Source organism: Rhinoderma darwinii, chromosome 1 (assembly GCF_050947455.1).
Source record: "Rhinoderma darwinii isolate aRhiDar2 chromosome 1, aRhiDar2.hap1, whole genome shotgun sequence".
Lineage (NCBI taxonomy): Eukaryota > Metazoa > Chordata > Amphibia > Anura > Rhinodermatidae > Rhinoderma > Rhinoderma darwinii.
The window spans coordinates 179,489,577-179,514,353 of NC_134687.1; the positions used below are offsets into that span (position 1 = coordinate 179,489,577).

Below are 24,777 nucleotides of genomic sequence, written 5' to 3' on the forward strand. Positions count from 1 at the left end.
CCCAATCCTAAAGGAGTGGGAAGAAACTCTATAGTTGCTTAAGTGTAATAAGGATAAGCATTTTTTTAATACATCATTAAATTGATATTTCGTTAAAGGACTATGATTCTCGTGAATAAACAACTGGCCACTAACTGATGGCCTAATCCGTAACCAATTCTTCACATTAAGGATGAGAAAACTTTAATGGATATAATGAAATAAAACTACCTCTTCCAAATTGATCTGTTTTGGATTTCCTTAAATGAATCAACACAACAGCTTCATCCAAAGAAATCTCACTAACATCCAAACCCGAATGAACTGATTTACTAGCAGCGACTAGCTCACTAATTCTTAAAGCTGCAAAGAAAGCCACTACAAAAACAGAATGAAATAAAATTAACCCAAAACTATTAAAACAAACCTTATCCAAAATTGTCCAAAGATGACCTAATGGCTCAAAAGAAATAGGCCTTCTCCCATCAGGCTGATTAAAAGATTTACGATAGCCTTTTAAAATGTAATAGGAAAAAAAGGCAGAAAAAGCTTGATTTCCAACCGATTTTAAGAAAAAAGATATACCAGCTAGAGTTTTAGATATGGAAGAAGCAGAAACTCCTTAATACATTAAATCAGAAATAAATAATAAACCAACACAAACATCACTACTCAGGTGATCAGCTTGCAAAACGGAACAAAATTCAATCCAGTCCTTCCATGCAGCTGAATAATCAGCCCATGTACTAGAAGCCACTTATTATCGGATATTCTGCGTCACTAGTCCGAAATCAAATCCCATAAATGTGCTTGGCGTTCCATTCCGATTAAATCCTCATCTGGAGCCAATTCCCGAACTCTCACCCACTGAGAACGAGACAAACAATCTGCTAAAATATTCTTTTTACCTTCTATATAATTAGCTTTCAACCAGATATTAAAACACATACGTAATAAAACTAGATGTCTCAATAATTTTACTACTAACTCTGATTTTGAAGAAAAGGTATTAATTACGAAGCATACACCTTTATTATATGAGAAAAGTAGAATTTGTCTAAAAATAAGATCCCCATAAAACAATAGCCACAATTACCGGGAATAGTTCAAGTAAAACTACCTTTTTTTGTAATCCCATTTTTTGACCAAGCAGAAGGCCATTGTTCCGCTGACCACATGTTGTTCCAGAAGGCACCATAACCTATACTACCAGTAGTGTCAGTAAACAGAGAAAAACTCATGTTGCCAACAACTATGGCCATTAAAACTAAGAAGAAAATCAGACCATAAACTTAAGTCTTCACGCAACTGCCGAGTAATTCTAATGTGAGAACCAGGAGTTTTGAGACCTCTGGTAGAAAAATACAATCTTTTAAAAAAAACTTGTCCAATAGGAATAACCCTATTAGCAAAATTTAAAAGCCCTAATAAAGAATGTCCTTTAACTGGTTGCCGACACAGGACGAGTATGCTTGTCCTGAGCGGCGAGCACTTCGCGCATTAGGACGAGCATACTCGTTCTGTGTGACAGCTGTCCCTGCGCGCGTCTGTGCGCGCGATCGAGAGCGGGGCAACGGCTGTAATACACAGCCACGGCCCCGCTCTGACTGCGGAGAGAAGAGAAACATCTTCTCTCCGCTGTTAACCCTTTGAACGCCGCGATGACAGCTGATCGCGGCGTTCAAAGAAAGGGGACTGCACATTGATCGCGTCACAGAAAATAACTGTGACGCGATCAAAGCCCACAACTGGTATGGCCAGACAGCCCAGGGTCCAGTGAAGGACCCCAGGGCTGTCTGAACATATTTCCTGTTGTTAGGGCATACTGAGGTCTGCCCTAACAACTGCCTGTGTACAATCAGTACACAGGCTAATGTACTGGCATACAGATCTATGCCAGTACATTACAGTTGCAAAATCAAAATGATAAATCCCTTTATGAGATTTAAAAAAAAAAGTTACATGAATGTAAAAAAAAATAATGGTAAATAAATAAATAAAAAGTAAATAAAATACACAGAAACACACATTTTTTATAATAAATAAACTTTTTAAAATATAAGTCCCAAAACATTAAATAATACAGACATATTTGGTATCGCCACGACCGTAACAACCTGTACAACAAATGTATAACATTATTTATGATGATCGGTGTATGGTGTAAAAAAATAAATATTAAAACTGCTGCGCAACTGCTTTTTTTTCTGCATTTTAATCTAATTAAAAATGTATAGAAATTAAACGATGATGTATTTGTACCAAAAAATGGTACGTACATAAAGTACAACTTGTCCCGCAAAAAACAAAGTCTCATACAACTACGTCGTACAAAAAATAAAAGCGTTATGAGCGTCGGGATGCAAAGAGGGAATTTTAAAAAAAATTGCTCTGTCCTCAAGGCTAAAATTGGCCGTGTCCTTAAGGGGTTAATGTGGTTTTCTTTTTAGCCATCATGACAAATAATAAAGATCTCATTTTATGCAATTTAACAGAAGGTAATCTAAATTCCATTTTTTCTGAGTCCATAATAATACCTAAAACCTCTAAAGATAAACAAGGAAAAACTGTTTTTTCCCTAGCAATCGGAGCACCGAATAACTCAGAAACTTCAAAAACGTATTAAATAACAACAAACAAGAACCAGAAGGACCAATAAACAAAAAGTCATCCAGATAATGTAAAATTTCCAATTTTTTCAAAAACTTCCGATTCAATGACCCAATGCAAAAAACTCGAGAGAGCTTCAAAATACCTGCATGACATAGAAAATCCCATAGGGAGACATTTATCGAAATAACATTTATTATCAAAAACCCAAGGAATTAAAACCTTTCGGGTGTACAGGCAATAATCTAAAAGCGGTTTTGATATCCGCTTTTGCTAAAAAAAAAAGCTCTGACCACAACTACGTAAAATAATAATTGCTTGATCAAATGAGGCATATTCTACTGAAGAAAAAGATTTCTCAATCTCATCATTAAGAGAAGACTTCTCAGGATAGGATAAATGGTGGATCAACCTAAAATCACCTACTTCCTTTTTTGTAACTATGCCTAACGGGGATAATCTAAAATTAACAAAAGGCGGGTGAGAAAAAGGACCCGTTATTCTCCCTAAGTCTAATTCCTTCTGTAATTTTTTCCTTCCTATATATGAATATAGATTATTTACCCAATAACAGCCTTTGCCACAAAATTCAGGTACCTGAAAACCTTCAGAAAATCCTAAATAAATGAATTCCGCTTTCTCCCTGTCACGGTAGCCATGGAAGCATTCTTTCCACTTTCACTGGAGTCAGTGCTTTTAGATAACTGCTCCCTTGTATTAAAGAGGCTCTGTCACCAGATTTTGCAACCACTATCTGCTATTGCAGCAGATCGGCGCTGCAATGTAGATTACAGTAACGTTTTTATTTTTAAAAAACTAGCATTTTTGGCCAAGTTATGACCATTTTCGTATTTATGCAAATGAGGCTTGCAAAAGTACAACTGGGCGTGTTGAAAAGTAAAAGTACAACTGGGCGTGTATTATGTGTGTACATCGGGGCGTGTTTACTACTTTTACTAGCTGGGCGCTCTGATGAGAAGTATCATCCACTTCTCTTCACAACGCCCAGCTTCTGGCAGTGCAGGTCTGTGACGTCACTCACAGGTCCTGCATCGTGTCGGCACCAGAGGCTACAGTTGATTCTGCAGCAGCATCAGCATTTGCAGGTAAGTAGCTACATCGACTTACCTGCAAACGCCGATGCTACTGCAGAATCATCTGTAGCCTCTGGTGCCGATGTGTCCTCGCTCGTCTGACACGATGCAGGACCTGTGAGTGACGTCACAGCGTGATCTCTCGAGAACACGCTGTGTCTGCACTGCCAGAAGCTGGGCGTTGTGAAGAGAAGTGGATGATACTTCTATACACCACGCCCAGCTAGTAAAAGTAGTAAACACGCCCCGATGTACGCACATAATACACGCCCAGTTGTACTTTTACTTTTCAACACGCCCAGTTGTACTTTTGCAAGCCTAAATACGAAAATGGTCATAACTTGGCCAAAAATGCTCGTTTTAAAAAAAATAAAAACGTTACTGTAATCTACATTGCAGCGCCGATCTGCTGCAATAGCAGATAGGGGTTGCAAAATCTGGTGACAGAGCCTCTTTAAGCTGCTGTTGGTTCGTTTGACTGTTTTTGTTTTTTTTTAAAACATCTTGACATTGGATGAGTGCCCCCACAAAAGGAGCTCACCTGTTTATATTTGCAATTATTCAACCATTTGCAAGTTGATTCGTTGTAGGCAAAACAGACACCCTTACGCATAGTACCATGCAGAGGGGTAGTCTGTGTATTAACAGTTGATCTCTGAGGCAACATTAAATTAATCCACAATCCTTTAACACCCTATTTAATGTTTGGGTGTACCGCCAATTTTTGACGAAACATCTCATCGTAGTGATACTATGCAAAACCACCAAAATTTCGATAAGCTTCTAAAATAATGTCAACATGCTGAAAAAGCCCTGAACAAAACTCAGGATGACGCGCTCCTAATACGAAAGCAAAGATACAAAACGCTTGTAACCAATTATTAAAAGATCTTGGTAAGGTACGCTTTCTCTCATCCTCCGCTTTCTCATCCTTCTGATCACTGCAAACCACATGCTCCTTTGCAAAGGACAGCAGTGATAAAAGGTCAATAAATTTGTTTCTCCATATACGTTCTTTTATAGTGTTTGTTAAATTAAAACTAAAGGAGAAATTTCACAAGAAATTGCCTCCTTACAACAAGTTTCTACAACACCTAAACCTTTTTCGAACAACGGAACAGAACAATCAACCTGATTAACATTAGAATTAAAAACAGGAACAGTATTAAGATTTTGACTAACAATAGAACTACTAGCTAAACTAGTAGTAGCTGGAGGTTTAACCCAGACTTTAGAAACAGAATGAGAAGCTGCAGAATTTAACATAAACTCTTTCAATAAATGAAGAAAATTAGACATTAAATCAGCATTAATGACATTCTGTGGTACATTTGAAATCCCACTACTCCTTGATGACGCCTCCTGGAGTAATCCAGAGGATACTTGCTTCCCTTGAAAGTTTGAAATCTGCTCCTCCTGAAGTGGATACTGTGAGAGGTTTACCACAGAAGACTGTAATCCAGGTTGGTGAGAACCTCCATCTGCATGAGAAAAATCCCTTATCCTGAGACTGGACTGAAGAAAAACCAGCAGCTGAAGGGTTAATGACTGTAACTTCAGAATGGCTCCGCTGAGTTGAAGAGGCACCCGGTGCCCTCGAAGAGGCTGAACGCCGGCTCCTGTCCCTGGGCGGAAGTGCTCCACTGTGCCGAGAATAAGAAGAAATGCTCCGCTGTCTTCTAAAATCTGGGGGCGGAGTGTACACAGACTGCTCATCCTCGCTCGCTCCGTCGGCAGAACTGGCGGTCACTCGCTTGTGATGAAACTCTTCTGTGACGTCTCCTCCTGGATGTCGTCATCGACGGCGGAAGTCATCATCCCAGGCACTGGACTTTTTCTTTGCTCCAGTGCAGGTCGCGGCTCCGGGATACTCAAGCAGCTTCTCAGCCAATCTTCTCCTCCTGCTGTCTCCGCACGGACGATGAGCTGCCGAAGCAGGTCCTCCATCTGCGCTGGTCAATAACACCGAAAAAGGCCATACTTACAAATGGACACAGCCAGGTCAGAAACGCTGATGAAGGAATGAGCAGGTGCTTTAAATAATAATAGCCACTCCCACTGGTCTTGAGGGGAGTGGTGTGTGTGGTGCATGGGATGTGTGGTAAGAAATAATAAATGAATAGTGTGTGTGCAAGTGTAATACTATGAGTGAAATATAGAGGGCAGTAATGAGTGAAGTGCCTCAATAGAAATAAATGGGTAATGGGGTGCAAGTGTGTGAAACATGGAGGGATAGTGTGTACGTCATGAGGCACAACGTGTATAGCCAGGTAGAAGCCTATTTGTGACGCCTTGATAGTTCATAGAGCGGGCTACCCTGCTTGCTATGCCAAACAACACACCATGCTCTCCCAGCATCAAAGACCCGGCTGTGTCCAAGAGAAGTGAATATATGTAGTAATGAAAAATACCTGGGGTATTAGTAATCATTTTGGCCAAAAGGACGCAAGCTCGCAATCCACGACAAGGATCCCCAGACTTGCGAGTCCCTATCTCCTTAAATGGAACAGAACGTTCCTGATGTGCAAACAGAACCGATAAAAACAAGGGGACATATACAAAAACACCGAAAAAGGCCATACTTACAAATGTTTGCACATCAGGAACGTTCTGTTCCATTTAAGGAGATAGGGACTCGCAAGTCTGGGGAGTTTCTGTCCCCCCCTGTGGAAGACTAGTGTGGTACAGGAGCTGCTGAAGCCCGTGATGGGTGACACATAGATCTCTATAGAATCAAGTATAGAAAGCATGTCACCGAGCCTGATTCACACTGCTACTAAGCAAACATCCCAGTCTGATATAGAGAGATAGAAGCAGCAAGAAAAAAAACAAAACTCACACATGGAATACCATAATGGTATAACAGTAGGTTATGTATTATGGTTTTGTTTACTACAAATAAAACCTGAATATTTTTTTTATGGTCGATTGCAGAAAAGTTATTGACACAAAAATAGATTTTAGATTTTTGAACAGTTATGAGACTCCTCAAAAAAATAGAAGATAATGCAAGGAAATCTATATGGGTCTACTAATAGTAAAGAAATCTTATGTAGCTACCTGGACAGTAGATGTTATATATTTCAGTTTTTAATGCATATATAAATGGTAAAAGTTACACTTTATTTCTCAATGAAATTTTTTTTAACGCATGTCACTATTCTGAACAGAATCTGACAATTTTGAAATATTTGTCCCTTATTTTTGCCATAAATTGCTTTGTTTTATACATACAGTAACTCTTGTGACAGTACATTATTGATTTTTAATGTGTTCATTAAAAGGTAAAATAAAATATTCAGAAAGAGTGTATGACGCCTGCATGGATGCCTTTGACTGCCTTCCTCTGGCTGCTCTGATGAACCAACAGTTCCTGTGTGTACATGGTGGCTTATCTCCAGAAATCAACACTTTAGATGATATTAGAAAAGTAAGTACCTATAAAGAAGAGTTCTACCTATAAAGTTTTTTTTCCCAATGATATTGTCTGCAAACATAAAAACAAATAATTGTTTTTGAACCTTCTGACGGATTAATGATGCACTAGATTGTAAACCTTCCTAAAAGATCTCATTCGTTCCCTGTTAAGACTCCGTTTAGACAAGTCGGATTTAACACCGATTTCATGTAAATGTGGGTTTCCGCAACCCCATTCACATTCTACAGAAATTACATGTTGAGATTTTGTCCGCTGCTATGGAAATAAGTAGCATGCTACTTATTTGCGCGAATTCCGCACTAAAAATCTGAGGATTAGTCCCATTAAAGTTTGTGTTTTGAAGTAAAAAGTGTCCAGTGAATTTCAGAAACATGCCTGATATTCTGTGCAGGTTCTTTTCATAACGTTTCTTTAAACAGGGTTTTATCTCTTTTTTTTTTTTTTTTTGTTTCAGTTTCAGAATTCCAAATCCTCTGCTTCGCTTTACACTGCCATAGAGTTAAATGAGATGTTTCTGGCTGCCTCTAGGGTTAGCTTACTGAAAACAGATGAAGACAGTAGTGAAAGCTTAAAAGAAACTGTTTATGGCTATGTTCACACGTGGTGTGATTGCTGTGGATTTTCTGGCTGGATTTACCGGCGGAAAATCTGCAGCGTATTACAGTAGCATCAAAATGGATGAGACTTTAACAAATCTCATCCACACGCTGCAGAAAATTCTCAATTGTCAATTTATGCTGCAGAATGGTTGCGCATTTGTTGCAAATTTTTACCCGAGTTCTATGGGAAACTTTTAATCCACAACAACTACCAACTGTTGCAATTTTTGCTATGGAAAAGCTGCGAATCTGCAGCAAAAATCGCAAGTAGGAAAATAAAAAAAAGCCCTATTTCCAGTTTCAAATAAAAAGACCATCATACTCCTCTCCCCTGGTCTGCCTTAGCGATGCCCCACTGCTCCCCTTTCTGGTCTCTTTGCTGCATGACTCAAGGGAGGACATTTGAATGCTGCAGCCAATCACAGGAGGCTGGCCACACAGAAACCATCTGGGGATATAGGGACATTTCGCTATGGGAGGCCAGGGGAGTTTTTCTCCACTCTTCTTTTTTTGCAGCGGCACATCCGGCCAAAAACTTGCAACAAGTAAAACACAATTTGGTGCGGACTTTCGGCTGAAATTCCCTGAAGAATCCAGGTTGGATTTGCTGCAGAATTATCTGCAGCAAATCCGACCCCTGTGAACATAACTGCTTTAAAAAAAAAAGTGGCACCTAGTGGCGGTTGCAGGCCATTAGAATGTTACATTTTTAATTCTTTGACTGTGTAAAGAAAAGTAGGGAAGCTCTGACTCCTTTAAAGATTTATTATGAAATTAAGGCTGTGCCGTGTCTTTGTATGAATGCCTATGGAGGCAGGAAAGATAAGCAGCTGCCAAACACCTCCAGCACCACTGATCTCAGAGCAAAAAAAACAAAAAACTTCCTTCATTTATTTTCCCCTTCCACCTTATAAACTACCCCTTATAAAGCGAATTTCCAGTTTTCCTAAACAAGTGATCAGGATTGATTGGGAATGTCACATATGAATTGTTTCTTGAGCTGCATCTTCTGGGATTCCATGCTTAATTGCAGATTTACTCGGAGTTATTAGCTTTTTTTTTTTTTTTTATATATATAGAATATGCGGTTGGTAATAAGTCTGTCCGTGGCTTTTTGAAACACAATCTGCATATTTATCAACACATTATTTCATTCCTGAGAATTTCAGTTATGAGACCATGAATAATTTACAAGCCTAAAATACGTTTGGAATTCTAGCTCAGTTTTGCATATTTTATGATACACATTTGAGGCTGAATCTCTGAATGCATCTTTCTAATGAAAGTTTTCTTCTTTTTAATTGAACGTCAAGGAGATGAAATATCACTTCATTCCGCTCAAATAATATAAAGCCCTGGGCTAAAATTTCACTGTTTTATAACTGAATTATTTACGTTTTATTTTACTTCTTGACTAGATTAGCCAGTTTGATAGATATATAAATCAATGTGACAAGTCATCTGCAACTTATGAAAGGTTTCCCAAGGTTTGCAGGATCATTCCATGCACTGAATGAAAGACTTCAGACACTGAAAATTTCTTACTAGTAATACAAGTTGACTTCATTACATTTAAAGGCTATCTACACCTTTGAACCCAATTCTTTTTTTTATCAATTATAATAAGTTTTTAGTGATTTCAAACAACTTTTAATGTAAGAAAATAATGTACTTTTAAAAATACAGCTTCTATATATCCTGATACATAGAAGCTGTATCCTTCCGTCAAAGCTGATTCCGTCAGGTCAGCTAGACTGACGGCTCTGGTAAAAGCTGGTCACGCGGGATCCAGCTAATAACGATCACATCTAAGTTCATGAAGTCAATTTAAAAGTCGCTTTAATTCTCCTAAAACATTGTTTTATTTAAAAAATAAAAAATATTGGGGTTAAAAGGTGTACATAGCCTTTAAGCTTTTTTTCATTTCTTCTTTAGACTAGGGCTATTTTGTTGCTGTGGACATGGTTAAAAAATGTGTAACAACGAGAATTGCTGATAGCCAGCATTGAAAGCTTTGTTCCATGTGGATAATGCCTCTAAACGTGTATTATTTCATATGGGTGGGTGGGGGGGGGCTCCCGCTTGGTACCGCTTGGTACCGCTCTCTATAAGCCAGGCCAGAGAGCCACTGCAAAGAATGACTCTTCCCCCACCCCCTCTTCCATGTATTACATGTTTACTCATTCATTTGCAAGGGTTTCATGTAATAGTACATTACCCGGGCAGCGGCCATTGCCACTGGACCATATGCTGCTATGCCGAGAAGTTTTTATCATACCCAGATATAATACTGGTAAGGGACTATTAGTTGAATCCCAATTTTTATATGCTCTTCTATGTTGTTCATTTAAGAATTAAATAATGTTGTTGTTTTGCTTTTTTCAGTTAGATCGCTTTAAAGAACCCCCTGCATACGGGCCCATGTGCGATATTTTGTGGTCAGATCCCCTGGAAGACTTTGGTAATGAGAAAAGCCAAGAACATTTCACTCACAACACAGTTAGAGGGTGCTCTTATTTTTACAGGTAAGTAGTTCATAATGTTTATCGATGATGTATTTTATCATTCTTTACACCATTGTTTGGTATTTTCTCCAGCGGACCATACTCCCAATTCTCTTATTGGTATAGGTTTAGCTCGATTCAGGATGGTTGGCAGGAGACAAATCAGTTAGCTTTTGTTTTCTTTTTCTCTGGTGGAGTTGACTGAATTTCCTTTGCTGCACCTTTGTTAAATAAACCTTACTACAGCCAATAAAGCATGGTAACTGCCTAAGTAATGAATTTTCCCCTGTCGGTTTCAGGGTATTTTGTCACAAGAACAGTCTGTTTAGTTAAATTGTAAAAATATATATATTTAACTTCTTCCCGACATTTGTCGTAAGTATACGTCATGGAAAGCCAGTGCTTCCCGCAAATTGTCGCATACCTACGACAAGTTTATGGCACCGGCTCAGAAGCTGAGTTGGTGCCATCATCCTCGGATGTCAGCTGTATGTTACAGCTGACACCCTGCTGTAATGGCGGGGTCCGAAGTTAGCTTAGATCCTCGCCATTAACCCCTTAATTGCAGTGGTCAAAAACGATTGCTGCATTTAAGGTGTTTGCAGCTCATCGGCACCCCAGCAAGGAAATTTCCGCATTGCAGGTCGCTGCAATGGCATCTGGAGGCCTAATAGTGGCCTCCCGGTCTGCCTAGTACAGAAGCCTTTCAGGCCCCATCCGGAGGCGGGGCCTAAAAAGCTTCCCTAGCCGTCGGCAAGATGGCGCTGGCTCAGGAGCTGAGCCAGCGTCATCAGCGGTGGATGTCACCTGAATGTTACAGCTGACATCCACCTGTAACGGCAGAAACCAGAGCTAGCTCTGATTCCTGCCATTAACACCTTAGATGCAGTGATCGAAAGCGATCGCTGCAACTTAGTGGTTGGCAGTAGATCGGCAGCCCTGCCCTGCAATCGCAAGGCTGCCGACTGCTGATATGGCAAAAGGAGGCCTAACAATGGCCTCCTGCTCTTCCATTGCGGAAACCGATTAGGCCCCGCCCGGAGGCGAAGCCTAATCTCCTTGCTGTCAGTGAATGACTGACAGATCTAATACATTGCACTGCATAGGTAGTGCACTGTATTAGAAAAAGAATCTGCCAGTTAGACACTGTCAGATGGGCACCACATATTGGCATATCTATGAAAAAATTCCCATTTTCACTTTTCAACATCGAGTGCACACTAATTTCTGGAAAACACCTGCAGGGTTAACATGCTCACTACACCCCTGGGTGAATACCTTGAGGGGTGTAGTTTCCAAAATGGAGTCACTTCTGGGGAGTTTCCACTGTTTTGGTCCCATAGGGGCTTTGCGAATGCGACAGTGCCCAGAAACCAATTCTGCAAATTCTGGACTCCAAAAGCCAAATGGCGTTCCTTCCCTTCTGAGTCCCGCGGTGTGTCCAAACAGCAGTTTATGACCACATATGGGGTATTGCTTTACAAATGTTGCTGTGCTTTTTCTCCTTTATTTGTTGAGAAAATAAAACCTTTTGAGCTAAAGCTACGTCTCATTGAAGAAAAATTTTTTTTTTTTCATTTTCACTGCCCAATTCTAATAAAATCTATGAAACCCTGTGGGGTCCAAATGCTCACTACACCCCTAGATTAACTTCTTAAGGGGTGTAGTTTCCACTGTTTTGGTCCCTTTGCAAAAGCGACGTGACGAGAAACCAATCCAGCAAAATCTGTGCTCCAAAAGCCAAATGGCGCTTCTCTTCTGAGCCCTACTGTGTGCCCCAACAGCAGTTTATGACCACATGTGGGGTATTGCCGTACTTGGGAGAAATTGCTTTACAAATGTTAGGGGACTTTTTTTTCTTCCTTGTGGACAAAATTTTTCATTTTCATGTCCAAATTCTAATAAAGTCTATGAAATTCCTGTGGGGTCAAACTGCTCACTACACCCCTAGATGAATTCCTTGTGGGGTGTAGTTTCCAGAATGGGGTCTTTTTTTGAGGTGTTTCCTTTGTTTTGGCATCACAAAACCTCTTCAAACCTGATATGGTGCCTAAAATATATTCGAATATAAAGAAGGCCCCAAAATCCACTAGATGCTCCTTTGCTTCTGAGGCCTGTGCTTCAGTAAACTAGCACACTAGGGCCACATGTGGGATATTTCTAAAAACTGTAGAATCTGGGCAATAAATATTGAATTGGTAAAACCTTCTGTGTTACAGAAAAAAATGGAGTAATTATGAATTTCTGCAAAAAAAAAAAAATTCGTACATTTTATCTCCACTTTGCTTTAGTTCTTGTGAAACGCCTAAAGAGTTACATTTTCTAAATGCTGTTTTGATTACTTTGAGCGGTGCAGTTTTTAAAATGGGTTGATTTATGGGGGTTTGCATTATATAGCCCCCTCAAAGCCACTTCACAACTGAACTGGTCCCTGTAAAAAGAGCCTTTTGACATTTTCTTGAAAATGTGAGAAATTTCTGCTAAAGTTCTAAGAGCCTTGTAACGTCCTAGAAAAATAAAAGGATGTTCAAAAAAAATTATGCAAACATAAAGTAGACATATGGGAAATGTTAGTTAGCAACTATTTTGTGTGGTGTCACTATTTATTTATTTTTTGCAAGCAGATACATTTAACCCGTTAGTGACCGCCAATACGCCTTTTCACGGCGGCCACTAACGGGCTTTATTCTGATGCATACGCCTTTTCACGGCACTGCATTAGAATAAAATTGCGGCGCCGTGAAAAGAGATAGCTCCCTGCTCTCAGCTACCGGAGGTAGCTGAGGGCTTGGAGCACAGTCTGGGGACCGTTATTTGCGGTCCCCAAACCGGCGATCGCCGGTATTCAACGAATACCGGCGACCGCCGTTACAATTAACGCAGCGGTGGAAAATTAACATTTTTATCTCCTCTCACCATGAATGTTTGGTGAGAGGAGATAAAAAACTAACCTGAAGGGCCTCCGATGCCCGCGATCGTGCCCCCCTTCTCTTCTCCCGCAGCTGCCGGGAAGAGAAAAAAAATGGCGCCCGCGCATGCGCACACAATCTAATTAAGATTGCGGCGCCGTGCAGTGGGATAGCTCCCTGCCCTCAGCTACCAGAGGTAGCTGAGGGCTTGGAGCACAGTCTGGGGACCGTTGTTTGCGGTCCCCAAACCGGCGATCGCCGGTATTCAACGAATACCGGCGATCACCGTTACAATTAGTGCAGCAGTGAAATCTAACTTTTTATCTCCTCTCCCCATGAATATTTGGTGAGAGGAGATAAAAAAAACACTTGTTAGGCCCCCGATCGTGCCCCCCCCCCTCCCCCCAACCGCCGGGAAAATGTAAAAAAAAATGGCGCACGCATGCGCTGTCAGTGAAAGGCAGCTATTCTGCCTGTACATAGAAACTGATCAGGGACCGTTATAATTGGTCCCTGATAAGATGGTCACTGTGATATACCTATCACAGTGACCATAGTCCCATATTTTCAAAATACAGCACAAGATTTGTGCTCTTTCCCTCCCTCCTCTCACTGTAGTTGATCTGTGAGAGGAGAGAGAGAGATACTATACAAATCTTGTGCTGTATTATACTGTAAAATACACCACATACTTACTCGCCAGTGTTCCGATATTATCCGAATATTGTCCGTAATTACCCCAGATTACCCGTAATCACCCCAGATTACCCGTAATCACCCCAGATTACCCGTAATTACCCCAGATTACCAGTAATCACCCCAGATTACACGTAATCACCACCGTTTTTTTGTTTGTCTTCTAAAAAAAAACTAAAAAAAACAATTATTAGTGTGGTGAACATGAACCGCAGAAGCCGCAGAATGTTCTCTGCAGAGCAGGCATAAGCCATGCTGTGCTCTAGCGGTTCCGGCAGTGATACGGACACTGCGTCAGAAGCAGAACTTGGCTCAGAAAGCGACACAAGTTCTGCTTCTGCCACTGGACCCCCCAGCCCTATGGTGGTGGACGCAGCGGTCAGCGATGAAGCGTCAGGAGACGGGCCTAGTACTGCAGTCCCTTCCGCAATTTGGGATCCTGCAATTGCTTTCTCCCCCCAAGTTTTGCCATTTACAGCGACTCCAGGCATCAACGCAGATGTCTCAAATTTTAGTCCCTATAATTTTTTTCATTTGTTTATAGGCGATCAGGTCCTGGAACTAATCGTCCAGCAGACGAATTTATACACCAGGCAATTTGGCACCCAAAATCCCAGGTCTTGCTATGCCAGAGGATGGATCCCCACAACAGTTTCTGAAATAAAAAATTTTTGGGGAATTACCCTAATCATGGGCATAGTAAAAAAAAACCTCTATCCGCTCCTATTGGGCTACCAGCGCTATCCACAGCACGCCTGTATTTGCAGCCGTTATGGCCCGAACGCGCTATGAGACTCTAATGCGTTTCATGCATTTTTCTGACAATACACAAATCCCCCCAAGAAGTGACCCAGCCTATGATCGCCTCAACAAACTGAGACCCCTAATCTCCCTCCTAAGTGACTCATTTTTCAATTTATACACCCCAGGCCAAAAACTAGCGGTAGATGAGTCCCTTATGTCCTTCAAGGGCCGTCTATCGTTTCGCCAGTACATCCCCTCCACAAGAGCCCGATACGGAGTGAAACTCTATAAGGTGTGCGAGAGCACAACGGGCTACACCTGTGGCTTTTTCATTTATGAGGGCAGGGACCGCCACCTTAATCCCCCAGGATGCCCAGAGGATATTGGCATTAGTGGGAAAATTGTCTGGGAACTCATGGTGCCATTCCTACAAAAAGGGTACCATGTGTACACCGACAATTACTACACCAGTGTCCCCCTGTATAAGTCCCTCCATGCTGCGAATACAGGGGCCTGTGGGACGGTACGAAAAAATAGTCGGCTTCCCTCAACGACTGGTGTCCAGGCGACTAGTAAGGGGTGCGTCACTCTCATTTGCAAGTGACCAGTTGCTCGCTGTCAAATGGAGTGACAAAAAGGACGTGTACATGCTCTCCACCGTGCACGAGGACACCACAGTGGCAGTAAGAGAGAGGGGCGCTACCTCTGATAAGAGGAAACCGGTCTGCGTGGTGGACTATAACAAGTTCATGGGGGGAGTCGATCTATCTGACCAGGTCCTACAACCGTACCTGGTCAAGCGCAAAACTAGGGCCTGGTATAAAAAGGTAGCGATCTACCTTATCCAAATGGCCACTTACAACAGCTATGTGCTCTACAAGACCCAGGGAACGCTCAGTTTCCTCCAGTATCAGGAGAAAATTATAGAGCACCTCCTGTTTGACTCCCCCGCACCTAGAGACTCCTTCGAGTCAGAGGATGTCAAAAGGCTCACTGAGCGCCACTTCCTTCACCCCGTCCCTGCCTCTGTGAACCAAAGATACCCCCAAAAGAGATGCCGGGTGTGCAGTAAACACGGAAGGAGGAGCGATTCCCGGTTTTACTGCCCCATGTGCCCTTCAAATCCAGGCCTGTGCAACTACCCCTGTTTTGAGACCTACCACACCGTTTCTAATTATTAATTTTATCTATAATTTAGGGAAAACCAAAAAGGGTGGGGAGGGGGGATTCTTTTTAGGGAGTCAATTTCATTTATGCATATTTTTTTGTTTCGTTTCTGGGCTTTCCAAGGGAGGGAGGGATTCTCATGGGGAGGTTTATTTATTTCAGACTGTAAAACTAAATTTACCCTTTATGATTTTTTTTATACAATTCTTGGACAATTAAATCCTGGACTTGATCACTCACAAATGAATACAGTTTATTGTGCAGGAGCCCACATCTGTCTATTCAGAACATGGACCCCACAAGTGTTCTTGAAATAAAAAATAAATGTGGGCATTGCATTTATTAGTAGATAAATCCAACACCTGCGGCCCGTGCCGCCCCTGAATTAGTGGAAGTCGTGCATTTTAGCAATGGTTACAAGAATAAATTGGGGATGTATTTCCTTTTTCTTATGACTATGTCCTGCCACATACGGCTGTTACATTCCTAATTCTGTACCGTGATACGGGCATGATATTTTTTTTTTTGGAGGATCTCTAATAATTGAGCTGTTCCTTATCAATACACCATGGGCTTTGTTACGGTTCTTATGGAAATACTGACATCATTTTGGGGATTAGTGATCCTTTACTGTTCCTATAGATGGTTTTGGACATTGCCCCTCTATATATTCTGTAGGTGATTGGTTGTTTTGTGCACATAGCGGTTCCTACCTTGCCGGGCAGGGGCCTGTTATGGTGTACCGCGTCACTTGGCACGTTCGTCCCTCATATAAGGATTTATGGAGCTAAAGAGACGTTGTACAACCAGTCACTGAAAAAAAAAGCTTGTCTTGACAGCCCTACAGGTGTTCTTCTATCTAGTGAACAGACTCGAGTTTGCAACATAGTTGGATACATTTTCCTCCATTTGTTTGAAGATATTGCCCGTCACTCCAGTACAGTTTATTTTTTCCTCTCTGACTGATTTTATATTAGGACAGAATTCTGTCCACAATGACATCATAATGGCACCAACTGCTTCTTCAGCAAGACATAGTCATAAGTACAGGCAAATACGTCTATAGCGACATGTATCCGTTATGAATACACGGCTTCACTTCTCTTCTGTATGCCGCACAAATTTATTAATGTGGCATATTTCTAACAAAATAACCTTCTACCATGTCTCCTCTATTTCATGTGGAAACTTAATAAGAGTTTGAAGAAAACATTATATACCCATAGTGTCTGAAATGATACCCATTATTTCCTCCTTTAACAAATTTTTGGTCCGCATGCCCACTACACCACTAGATGAATACCTTTAGGGGTTTAGTTTTTAAAATGGGGTCATTTCTGCGTGGTTTTTTTTTTTTTGTTCAGGCAGCTCAATGCCTCTAAATGCATGATATGGGGCCGAGAATTTATTAAATTGTGCCCTGAAAGCCAAAGGGTGCTCCCTCTCTTTTTGGCCCAGCCACACGTCTAATAAGCAGATTGGGGCAACAATGAGAGTATTTTTGAAAACAGGAGAAACCGGGTGATTGATTTTGTTTTTTTTTTTCCCTCATTTTCATGTTTGCTTTACAAAGAAATCGGTCTTCAAACTGATACTTTTATGAAAAAAGTGAAGTTTAATTTTTTTTCACCTGCTATGCATTAAATTTAGCAAAAAACTGTGGGGTCAAAATACTTACTATACCCCTAGATAAATACCTTAAGGGGTCTAGTTTTCTAAATGGGGTCGTTTATGGGGAGTTTCTATCGTTCTGGTAATTCAAAACCTCTCCAAATATACTGTGGGGCCTAAAACATTTTCAAGCAAAATAGGAGTCCTGAAAGCCTCCGGGTGCTCCCTTTCTTTCGGGCCCTGCTGTGTGTCCAGGCAACACATTAGGGTCACAATGGGGGCATTATTGAAAACAGGAGAAACAGGGTGATAGATTTTGGCGTGTGTTACTTCATTCTTATGGTCGCTTTACACAGAAATCGGTCTTCAAAGTGATACTTTTATGAAAAAAGTGATTTTTTTATTTTTTTTTCACCTGCTATGCATTAAATTTAGCAAAAAACTGTGGGGTCAAAATACTCACTACACCCCTAGATAAATACCTTAAGGGGTCTAGTTTTCCAAATGGGGTAGTTTATGGGGAGTTTCTATCGTTCTGGTAGTTCAAAACCTCTCGAAATATATAGTGGGGCCTAAAACATTTTCAAGCAAAATATGAGTCCTGAAAGCCTCCGGGTGCTCCCTTCCTTTCAAGCCCTGCTGTGTGTCCAGGCAATGCATTAGAGTCACAATGGGGGCATTTTTGAAAACAGGAGAAACAGGGTGATAGATTTTGGGGTGTGTTTCTTCATTCTCATGGTCGCTTTACAAAGAAATTGGTCTTCAACGTGATACTTTTATGAAAAAAGTGAGATTATATTTTTTTACGCCTGCTTTGCATGAATTCTTACAAAAAAACACTGGGGTCAAAATACTTAAAACACCCCTTAATAAATACCTTAAGGGGTGTAGTTTGCAAAATGGGGTCACTTGTGGGGGTTTCCACCATTCTGACACCTATGAGCCTCTGAAAATCTGGCTTGGTGCAGGAAAACCAAATGTACTTCAAAATGTATAAAATTATTACTAAACTTGTAAGTCTTCTAAATTGCTCAAAAAAAAAATTTTTTTTTCAAAAGTGCTGCCAAAATAGAGTAAAGAGATGGAAATATATATTTAATAAAAAAAATTGTACTGTATGTATGTACATATGTGACATATTGCCGTTAAAAATAGGAAAAAATGATAATTTTTACAACATTTCTTCAATTTTTCTATTTTTTAATTAATTTCCGCAAATCGTATCAGTCTACTTTTACCACTAAAATAAAGTACAACATGTGACGAAAAAACAATGTCAGAATTACTTGGATATTCAAAACTTTCGCTGAGTTATTCTCTGATAAAGTCACGCATACCAGATTTAACAAATCTGGCTTGGTCATTAAGGCCCAAACAGTCCCGGTCATTAAGGGGTTAAATTTAGAAAAATGCAAATTGTTGCCATTTTTTGCAAAATGTTGGTGTTTTTCACAATTAAATACTGAATGTTTTGACCAAATTTTACCACTAACTTAATGTCCAAGGTGTCACGAGAAAACAAACTCCGTATCGCTTGGATACATAAAGCGTTTAGAAGTTAACACATAAAGTGACACATGCCAGATTTGAAAAATAAGGTTCTGTCAGGAAGGTCAAAAGTGGCTGCAGTAGGAAGGGGTTAAAGAGAACCTCTCACTTTGGACATGCTGTCACATCTGCAGGCGTTTTGTTATAGAGCAGGTGGAGCTAAGCAGATAGATATCTGGAGAAATTTTTTTTCACAAAACGATATAACTTGTCATTTATTTGCTTAAATCCCTGCTCATTGTGGGCTAAAGAGTACAGTGGGCGGCCTCGACTATTGATTGACAGCCTTTCCTGTGTAAATGAATGTGCCAATCTCTGAGTAGGATCGCCCATTGGACTTTTAAAGAAGACCTCCAGCAGAAAGCTTTTAATTATTAGGGGCTCTGATCTGGGGTCTGCAATTTTTAGAAGTTCTAATCTGGGGTCTCTAAACATGGGGGCGAGCTGGTCTGGGGTCTGTATATACAATGGGGTCTGGTCTAGGGTCTGCATACTGGGGTGGTTCTGGCCTGGGGTCTGTATAAAGGGAGTTGGACAGGTCTGATGTGTATTAATTTTAGGAGCCTTCTTAAGGTGGTCATATGTACTATTTGCGATTCAAATACTGTCAGTTGGGGGCATGTTCTATATAAATGGACGGGGGGCATAAGGAAAAATGTTGCACTACGCACACCATTTTTTGTTCCCATCGTCTAGTCAGAAATAAAGATGCAGTGCTGGATTTGTCACATAACAGACACCAACAACTCCTGATGGGACCATTGGCCTATAATAGGCTACGTCATTTTGATGGGAAGAATAGTGTTGCATACAGTACTATTCCTCTAATCAAATCGGAAGGAATCTGCGATGGAGGTTCCGAGCGTCTGACAGTAGTGTGAGCTGAGTCTTCTAACTGATCGCTTTCTTGCGGATACTCGAGATTTCTTGTCACCTGCGGTTACTTGGCTTGAAGGTTGAAAAATACTGCTCTATGCTATTAATACCAGGATGCCTCAGCACCGCATCATATGAGCAGCTAGAGCAAGTACCATCTCTGCCTGCTGGGAGGATTTTCCTGATTTCAGTATTATCCGATTAAAGATAAGAGACCATAAGTATACAGTCAGGGAGAAAGAACTGTCATCTTCTTCATTATATGGCCCTGTTCACACTGAGTTTTCTTGCAGGCAGACAAAATCTGCCTCCGAATTCTTTCAGGAGGCTTGAGGCCTGCGCTTTTTTTGCTGCATTTTTCGCACCATTTTTCGCCCCCCCGCGTCCAATGAAGCTAATGCAAGAACCGCAGGCAAAAAAGGCAGCGAAAAACGTTCGGAAACTAGCGCCGTGTTTTTTTCTGCAGTGGGAGGTCCGAGGTGGAACCGCGGCAAGAAAGGACATGCCGCTTTTTTTTTTCCCCGCGAGCGGCCAGAAACCGCCCTAGAAAAAAACAGCCTCTGCCTCCCATTAAAACTAATGAAGGGCGATTTTGGTGTTTTTTTGGCACCGATTCTGACGCAGTTTCTATGTCAAAATCGGCGCCAAAAAACAGGGCCTAACTGTGTGTTTAGTAGTAAGCCGTAAGTGTGATAGGAGTTTGTGCCCCCTTCCCCTGTGGAGAACTTGCGTGGAACAGTCCATGCAATTTTATCATATAGGAAGTTCTAGTGCCTGTATGAGTGACACATATATGCCCAAAACTCAAATTAAAAAAAAAATGTCACCGAAGTTTGATTCAGACTGTTGCTATGCAATGGCCCCAGTGTGATTATATATAGTGATAGAAGCAGCAAGAGAAAGAATAGGTAGGAGACTGACAAATGTAATTCCTTAACCCCTTCAAGACAGCCTGTTTTGGCCTTCAGGACACAGCCAATTTTTTCAAATCTGACATGTTTCACTTTATGTGGTAATAACTCCGGAATGCTTTTACCTATCCAAGCGATTCTGAGAATGTTTTCTCGTGACACATTGGACTTTATGTTACTGGCAAAATTTGCTCGATACATTAAGTATTTAATTGTGAAAAACACCAAAATTTAGCTAAAAATTGCAAAAATTAGCATTTTTCTAAATTTATATGTATCTGCTTGTAAGACAGATAGTTATACCCCACAAAATTGTTGCTAATTAACATCACCCATATGTCTAATTTACATTGGCATCGTTTTTTGAACATCCTTTTATTTTTCTATGACATCACAAGGCTTAGAACTTTAGCAGCAATTTCTCACATTTTCAAGAAAATTTCAAAAGGCTATTTTTACAGGGGCCAGTTCAGTTGTGAAGTGGATTTTAGGGCCTTATATATTAGAAACCCTCGATAAGTCACCCCATTTTAAAAATGTCACCCCTCAAAGTATTCAAAACCGCATTTAGAAAGTTTCTTAACCCTTTAGATGTTTCACAGGAATTAAGGCAAAGTAGATGTGAAATGTTCAAATTTCTTTTTTTTTTTGCAGAAATTAATTTTTCATCTATTTTTTTTGTAACACAGAAAGTTTTACCAGAGAAACGCAACTCAATATCTATTGCCCAGATTCTGCAGTTTTTAGAAATACCCCACATGTGGCCCTAGTGCACTTATTGACTGAAGCACAGGCCTCAGCAGCAAAGGAACACATAGAGGACTTTGGAGCCTCCTTTTTATTAGAAAATATTTTAGGCTCCATGTCGGGTTTGAAAGGCTCTTGCGGCACCAAAATAGTGGAAATCCCCCAAAAGTGACACCATTTTGGAAACTATACCCCTTGAGGAAATTATCTAGGGGTATAGTGAGCATTTTGACCCCGCAGGTTTTTTTCAGAAATTATTGGAAGTAGGCCGTGAAAATGAAAATCTACATTCTTTCAAAGAAAATGTAGGTTTAGCTAATTTTTTCTAATTTCCACAAGGACTAAAAGGAGAAAATGCACCACTACTTTTGTAAAGCAATTTCTCCCGAGTAAAACAATACCCCGCATGTGGTCATAAACGGCTGTTTGGACACACGGCGGAGCGCCATTTGGCTTTTGGAGCTCAAATTTAGCAGGAATGGTTTGCGGAGACCACGTCACATTTGCAAAGCCCCTAAGGGACCAAGACCGTGAAAACACCAAAAAAGTGACTCCATTTAGGAAACTACACCCCTTGAAGAATCCATCTAGGGGTGTAGTGAGCATTTTGAACCCACAGGGGTTTCATAGATTTTATTAGAATTGGGCAGTGAAGATAAAAAAAATCCTTTTTTTCCAATAAGACGTAGCTTTAGCTCAACATTTTTCATTTTCTCAACAAATAAAGGAATAAAAGAACCCCAACATTTGTAAAGCAACTTCTCTGGAGTACGGCAATACCCCATTTATGGTCATAAACTGCTGTTTGGGCATACGGCAAGGATCAGAAGAGAAGAAGTGCCGTTTGGCTTTTGGAGCACAGATTTTGCTGTATTGGTTTCTTGACACCATGTCACTTTTGCAAAGCTCCTAAGGTACCAGTACAGTGGAAACTCCCCAAAAGTGACTCGATTCACGAAACTACACCCCTTGAGGAATTCATCTAGGGGTGTAGTGAGCATTTTGACCCCACAGGTGTTTCATAGATTTTATTAGAATTGGGCAGTGAAAATAAAAAAAATCCTTTTTCTTCAATAAGACGTAGTTTTAGCTGAAAATGTTTCATATTCTCAACAAATAAATGAAAAAGAGCACCCCAACACTTGTAAAGCAACTTCTCCTGTGTACGGCAATACCACATATGTGGTCATAAACTGCTCTTTAGGCACAGAGTAGGGCTCAGAAGGGAAGGAGCGCCATTTGGCTTTTGGAGTACAGATTTTGCTGGATTGGTTTCTGGTCGCTATGTCGCATTTGCAAAGTCCCTGTGGGACCAAAACAGTGGAAACCGCCCAGAAGTGACCCCATTTTGGAAACTACACCCCTCAATGTATTCACCTAGGGGTGTAGTGAGCATATTAACCCCACAGGTGATTGGCAGAAATTGGTGTGCACGCGATGTTGCAGAGTGAAAAATGGTTTTTCAATAGATATGCCAATATGTGGCGCCCAGCTTGTGCCACTGGAGACACACACCCCAAAAATTGTTAAAAGGGTTCTCCCGGGTATGGCGATGCCATATATGTGGAAGTAAACTGCTGTTTGGGCACACTGTAGGGTTCAGAAGGGAGGTAGCGCCATTTGGCTTTTGGAGCGTGGATTTTGCTTGTAGTAGTTTTTGTTTGGAGTCTTACTGGTCTTTCCGTTTATAATGTGGGGGTACATGTAAGGCGGGCAGAGTATATAAGGGGCATAGTCAGGTGGTATAGTGGGGTAAAAAAAACAATAAAATAATCCATAGATGTGTGTTATGCTGTGACACAATCCTTTCTGCACAGGCCGGTGTCGCACTAATAAATGGTCTTTACTTATTCCCCTTTTGGTCCGCACTCTGCACCTTTGAAGTTTGGGGAATTTTGCTGGCAAAGTGTTGTCCTGGTATAATACAGGCGCCCTCACTTCCAGCAGATATGTTTGGGCCCTCCCCTTCCTGGTTCCCTAATTTTAGGGGCCTTGATAATACGCCACTTGAAACAGAAGAAACGTTCCCCTCGGGCCGGCACAACTGCATATTTTTATTTCCTGGCTTATTGGAGCCTTGACTAATTTTATTTTTTCATAGACTTAGTGGTATGAGGGCTATTTTTTTTTGTGTGACGAGCTGTAGTTTTTATTGGTACCATTTTGGGGTACATGTGACTTTTTGATCACTTGTTATCCTTTTTTTTTTGGGAGGCAAGGTGACCAAAAAACAGCAATTCTGGCATCTTTTTTAGTTCTTTTTATACAGCGTTCACCATTCGTTATAAATTACATGTTACCTTTATTCTGCAGGTCAGTCCGATTCCGGTGATACCTAATTTATATCACTTTTTATGTTTTACAACTTTTTGCACAATAAAATAACTTTTGTAAAGAGAATGGATTTTTTTCTGGCGCCAAGTTGTGAGAGCCATAACGGTTTTAAATTTTTCGTCGACAGAGCTGTATGAGGGCTTGTTTTTAGCGAGACGAGTTATAGTTTTTATAGGTACCATTTTTAGGTACATGCGACTTTTTGATCACTTTTTATTTCAATTTTTGGAAGACAAAGTGACCAAAAAATAGCAATTATGTCAGTATTTTTTAGTTTTTTTTTTACGGCGTTCACTGTGTGGAATAAATAACATAATATTTTTATAGTTCAGGTCGTTACGGTCACAGCGATACCAAATATGTATGGCTTTATTATTTTTTTCAATAATAAATGACTTGATAAGGGAAAAAGGGCGATTGTGTTTTGTTATTATTTGAAACTTTTATTGTATTTTTTACAACTTTTATTTTTTTTACACCTTTCTTTAGTCCCACTAGGGGACTTGAAGGTCCAACTGTTTGTTTGATGTTCTAATACATTGCACTACCTATGTAGTGCAATGTATTAGAAATGTCAGTTGTTCACTGACAGCAAGCCGATCAGGCTCCGGGTCGGGGCCTAATCGGCTAACGTAATGGCAGATAGGAAGCCATTGTTAGGCATCCTGTTGCCATAGTAGCAGTCGCCAGCCTTGCCATCGCATGGCAAGGCTGTCGATTGCATACAAACCACTTTGATGCAGCGATTGCATTGAATCGCTGCATTAAAGGGGTTAATGCCAGGAATCGGAGCTAGCTCCGGTTCCTGGCGATAGATCGGGGTGTCCGCTGTAACATACAGCGGACACCCACTGCTGATGACGCCGGCTCTGAGCCGGCGCCATCTTGCCGATGGTACCGGAAGCCTCCTGGTCTCTTTGAGTCTTCGGACTTCTCAATTTCTTTCAACTCTTGAGAGCACAATTGTCTTTTCCAGTGAACAGTTCTCCAGTCTTCTTCTTATATGTCC

The 24,777-nt window shown here is 40.7% G+C and overlaps 1 protein-coding gene across 2 annotated transcripts in view; it reads left to right on the forward strand.

Annotated features, from left to right (window-relative positions):
• The window catches only part of PPP3CA (protein phosphatase 3 catalytic subunit alpha), a 253,942-nt gene that overhangs the window by 192,263 nt on the left and 36,902 nt on the right, over positions 1–24,777 (forward strand). For both annotated transcript variants that reach the window (XM_075860623.1, XM_075860622.1), the window contains exons 5-6: positions 6,968–7,113; positions 10,107–10,246. In XM_075860623.1, coding sequence (XP_075716738.1) covers positions 6,968–7,113; positions 10,107–10,246 — 286 coding nt within the window. The remainder of the gene's footprint in view (positions 1–6,967; positions 7,114–10,106; positions 10,247–24,777) is intronic.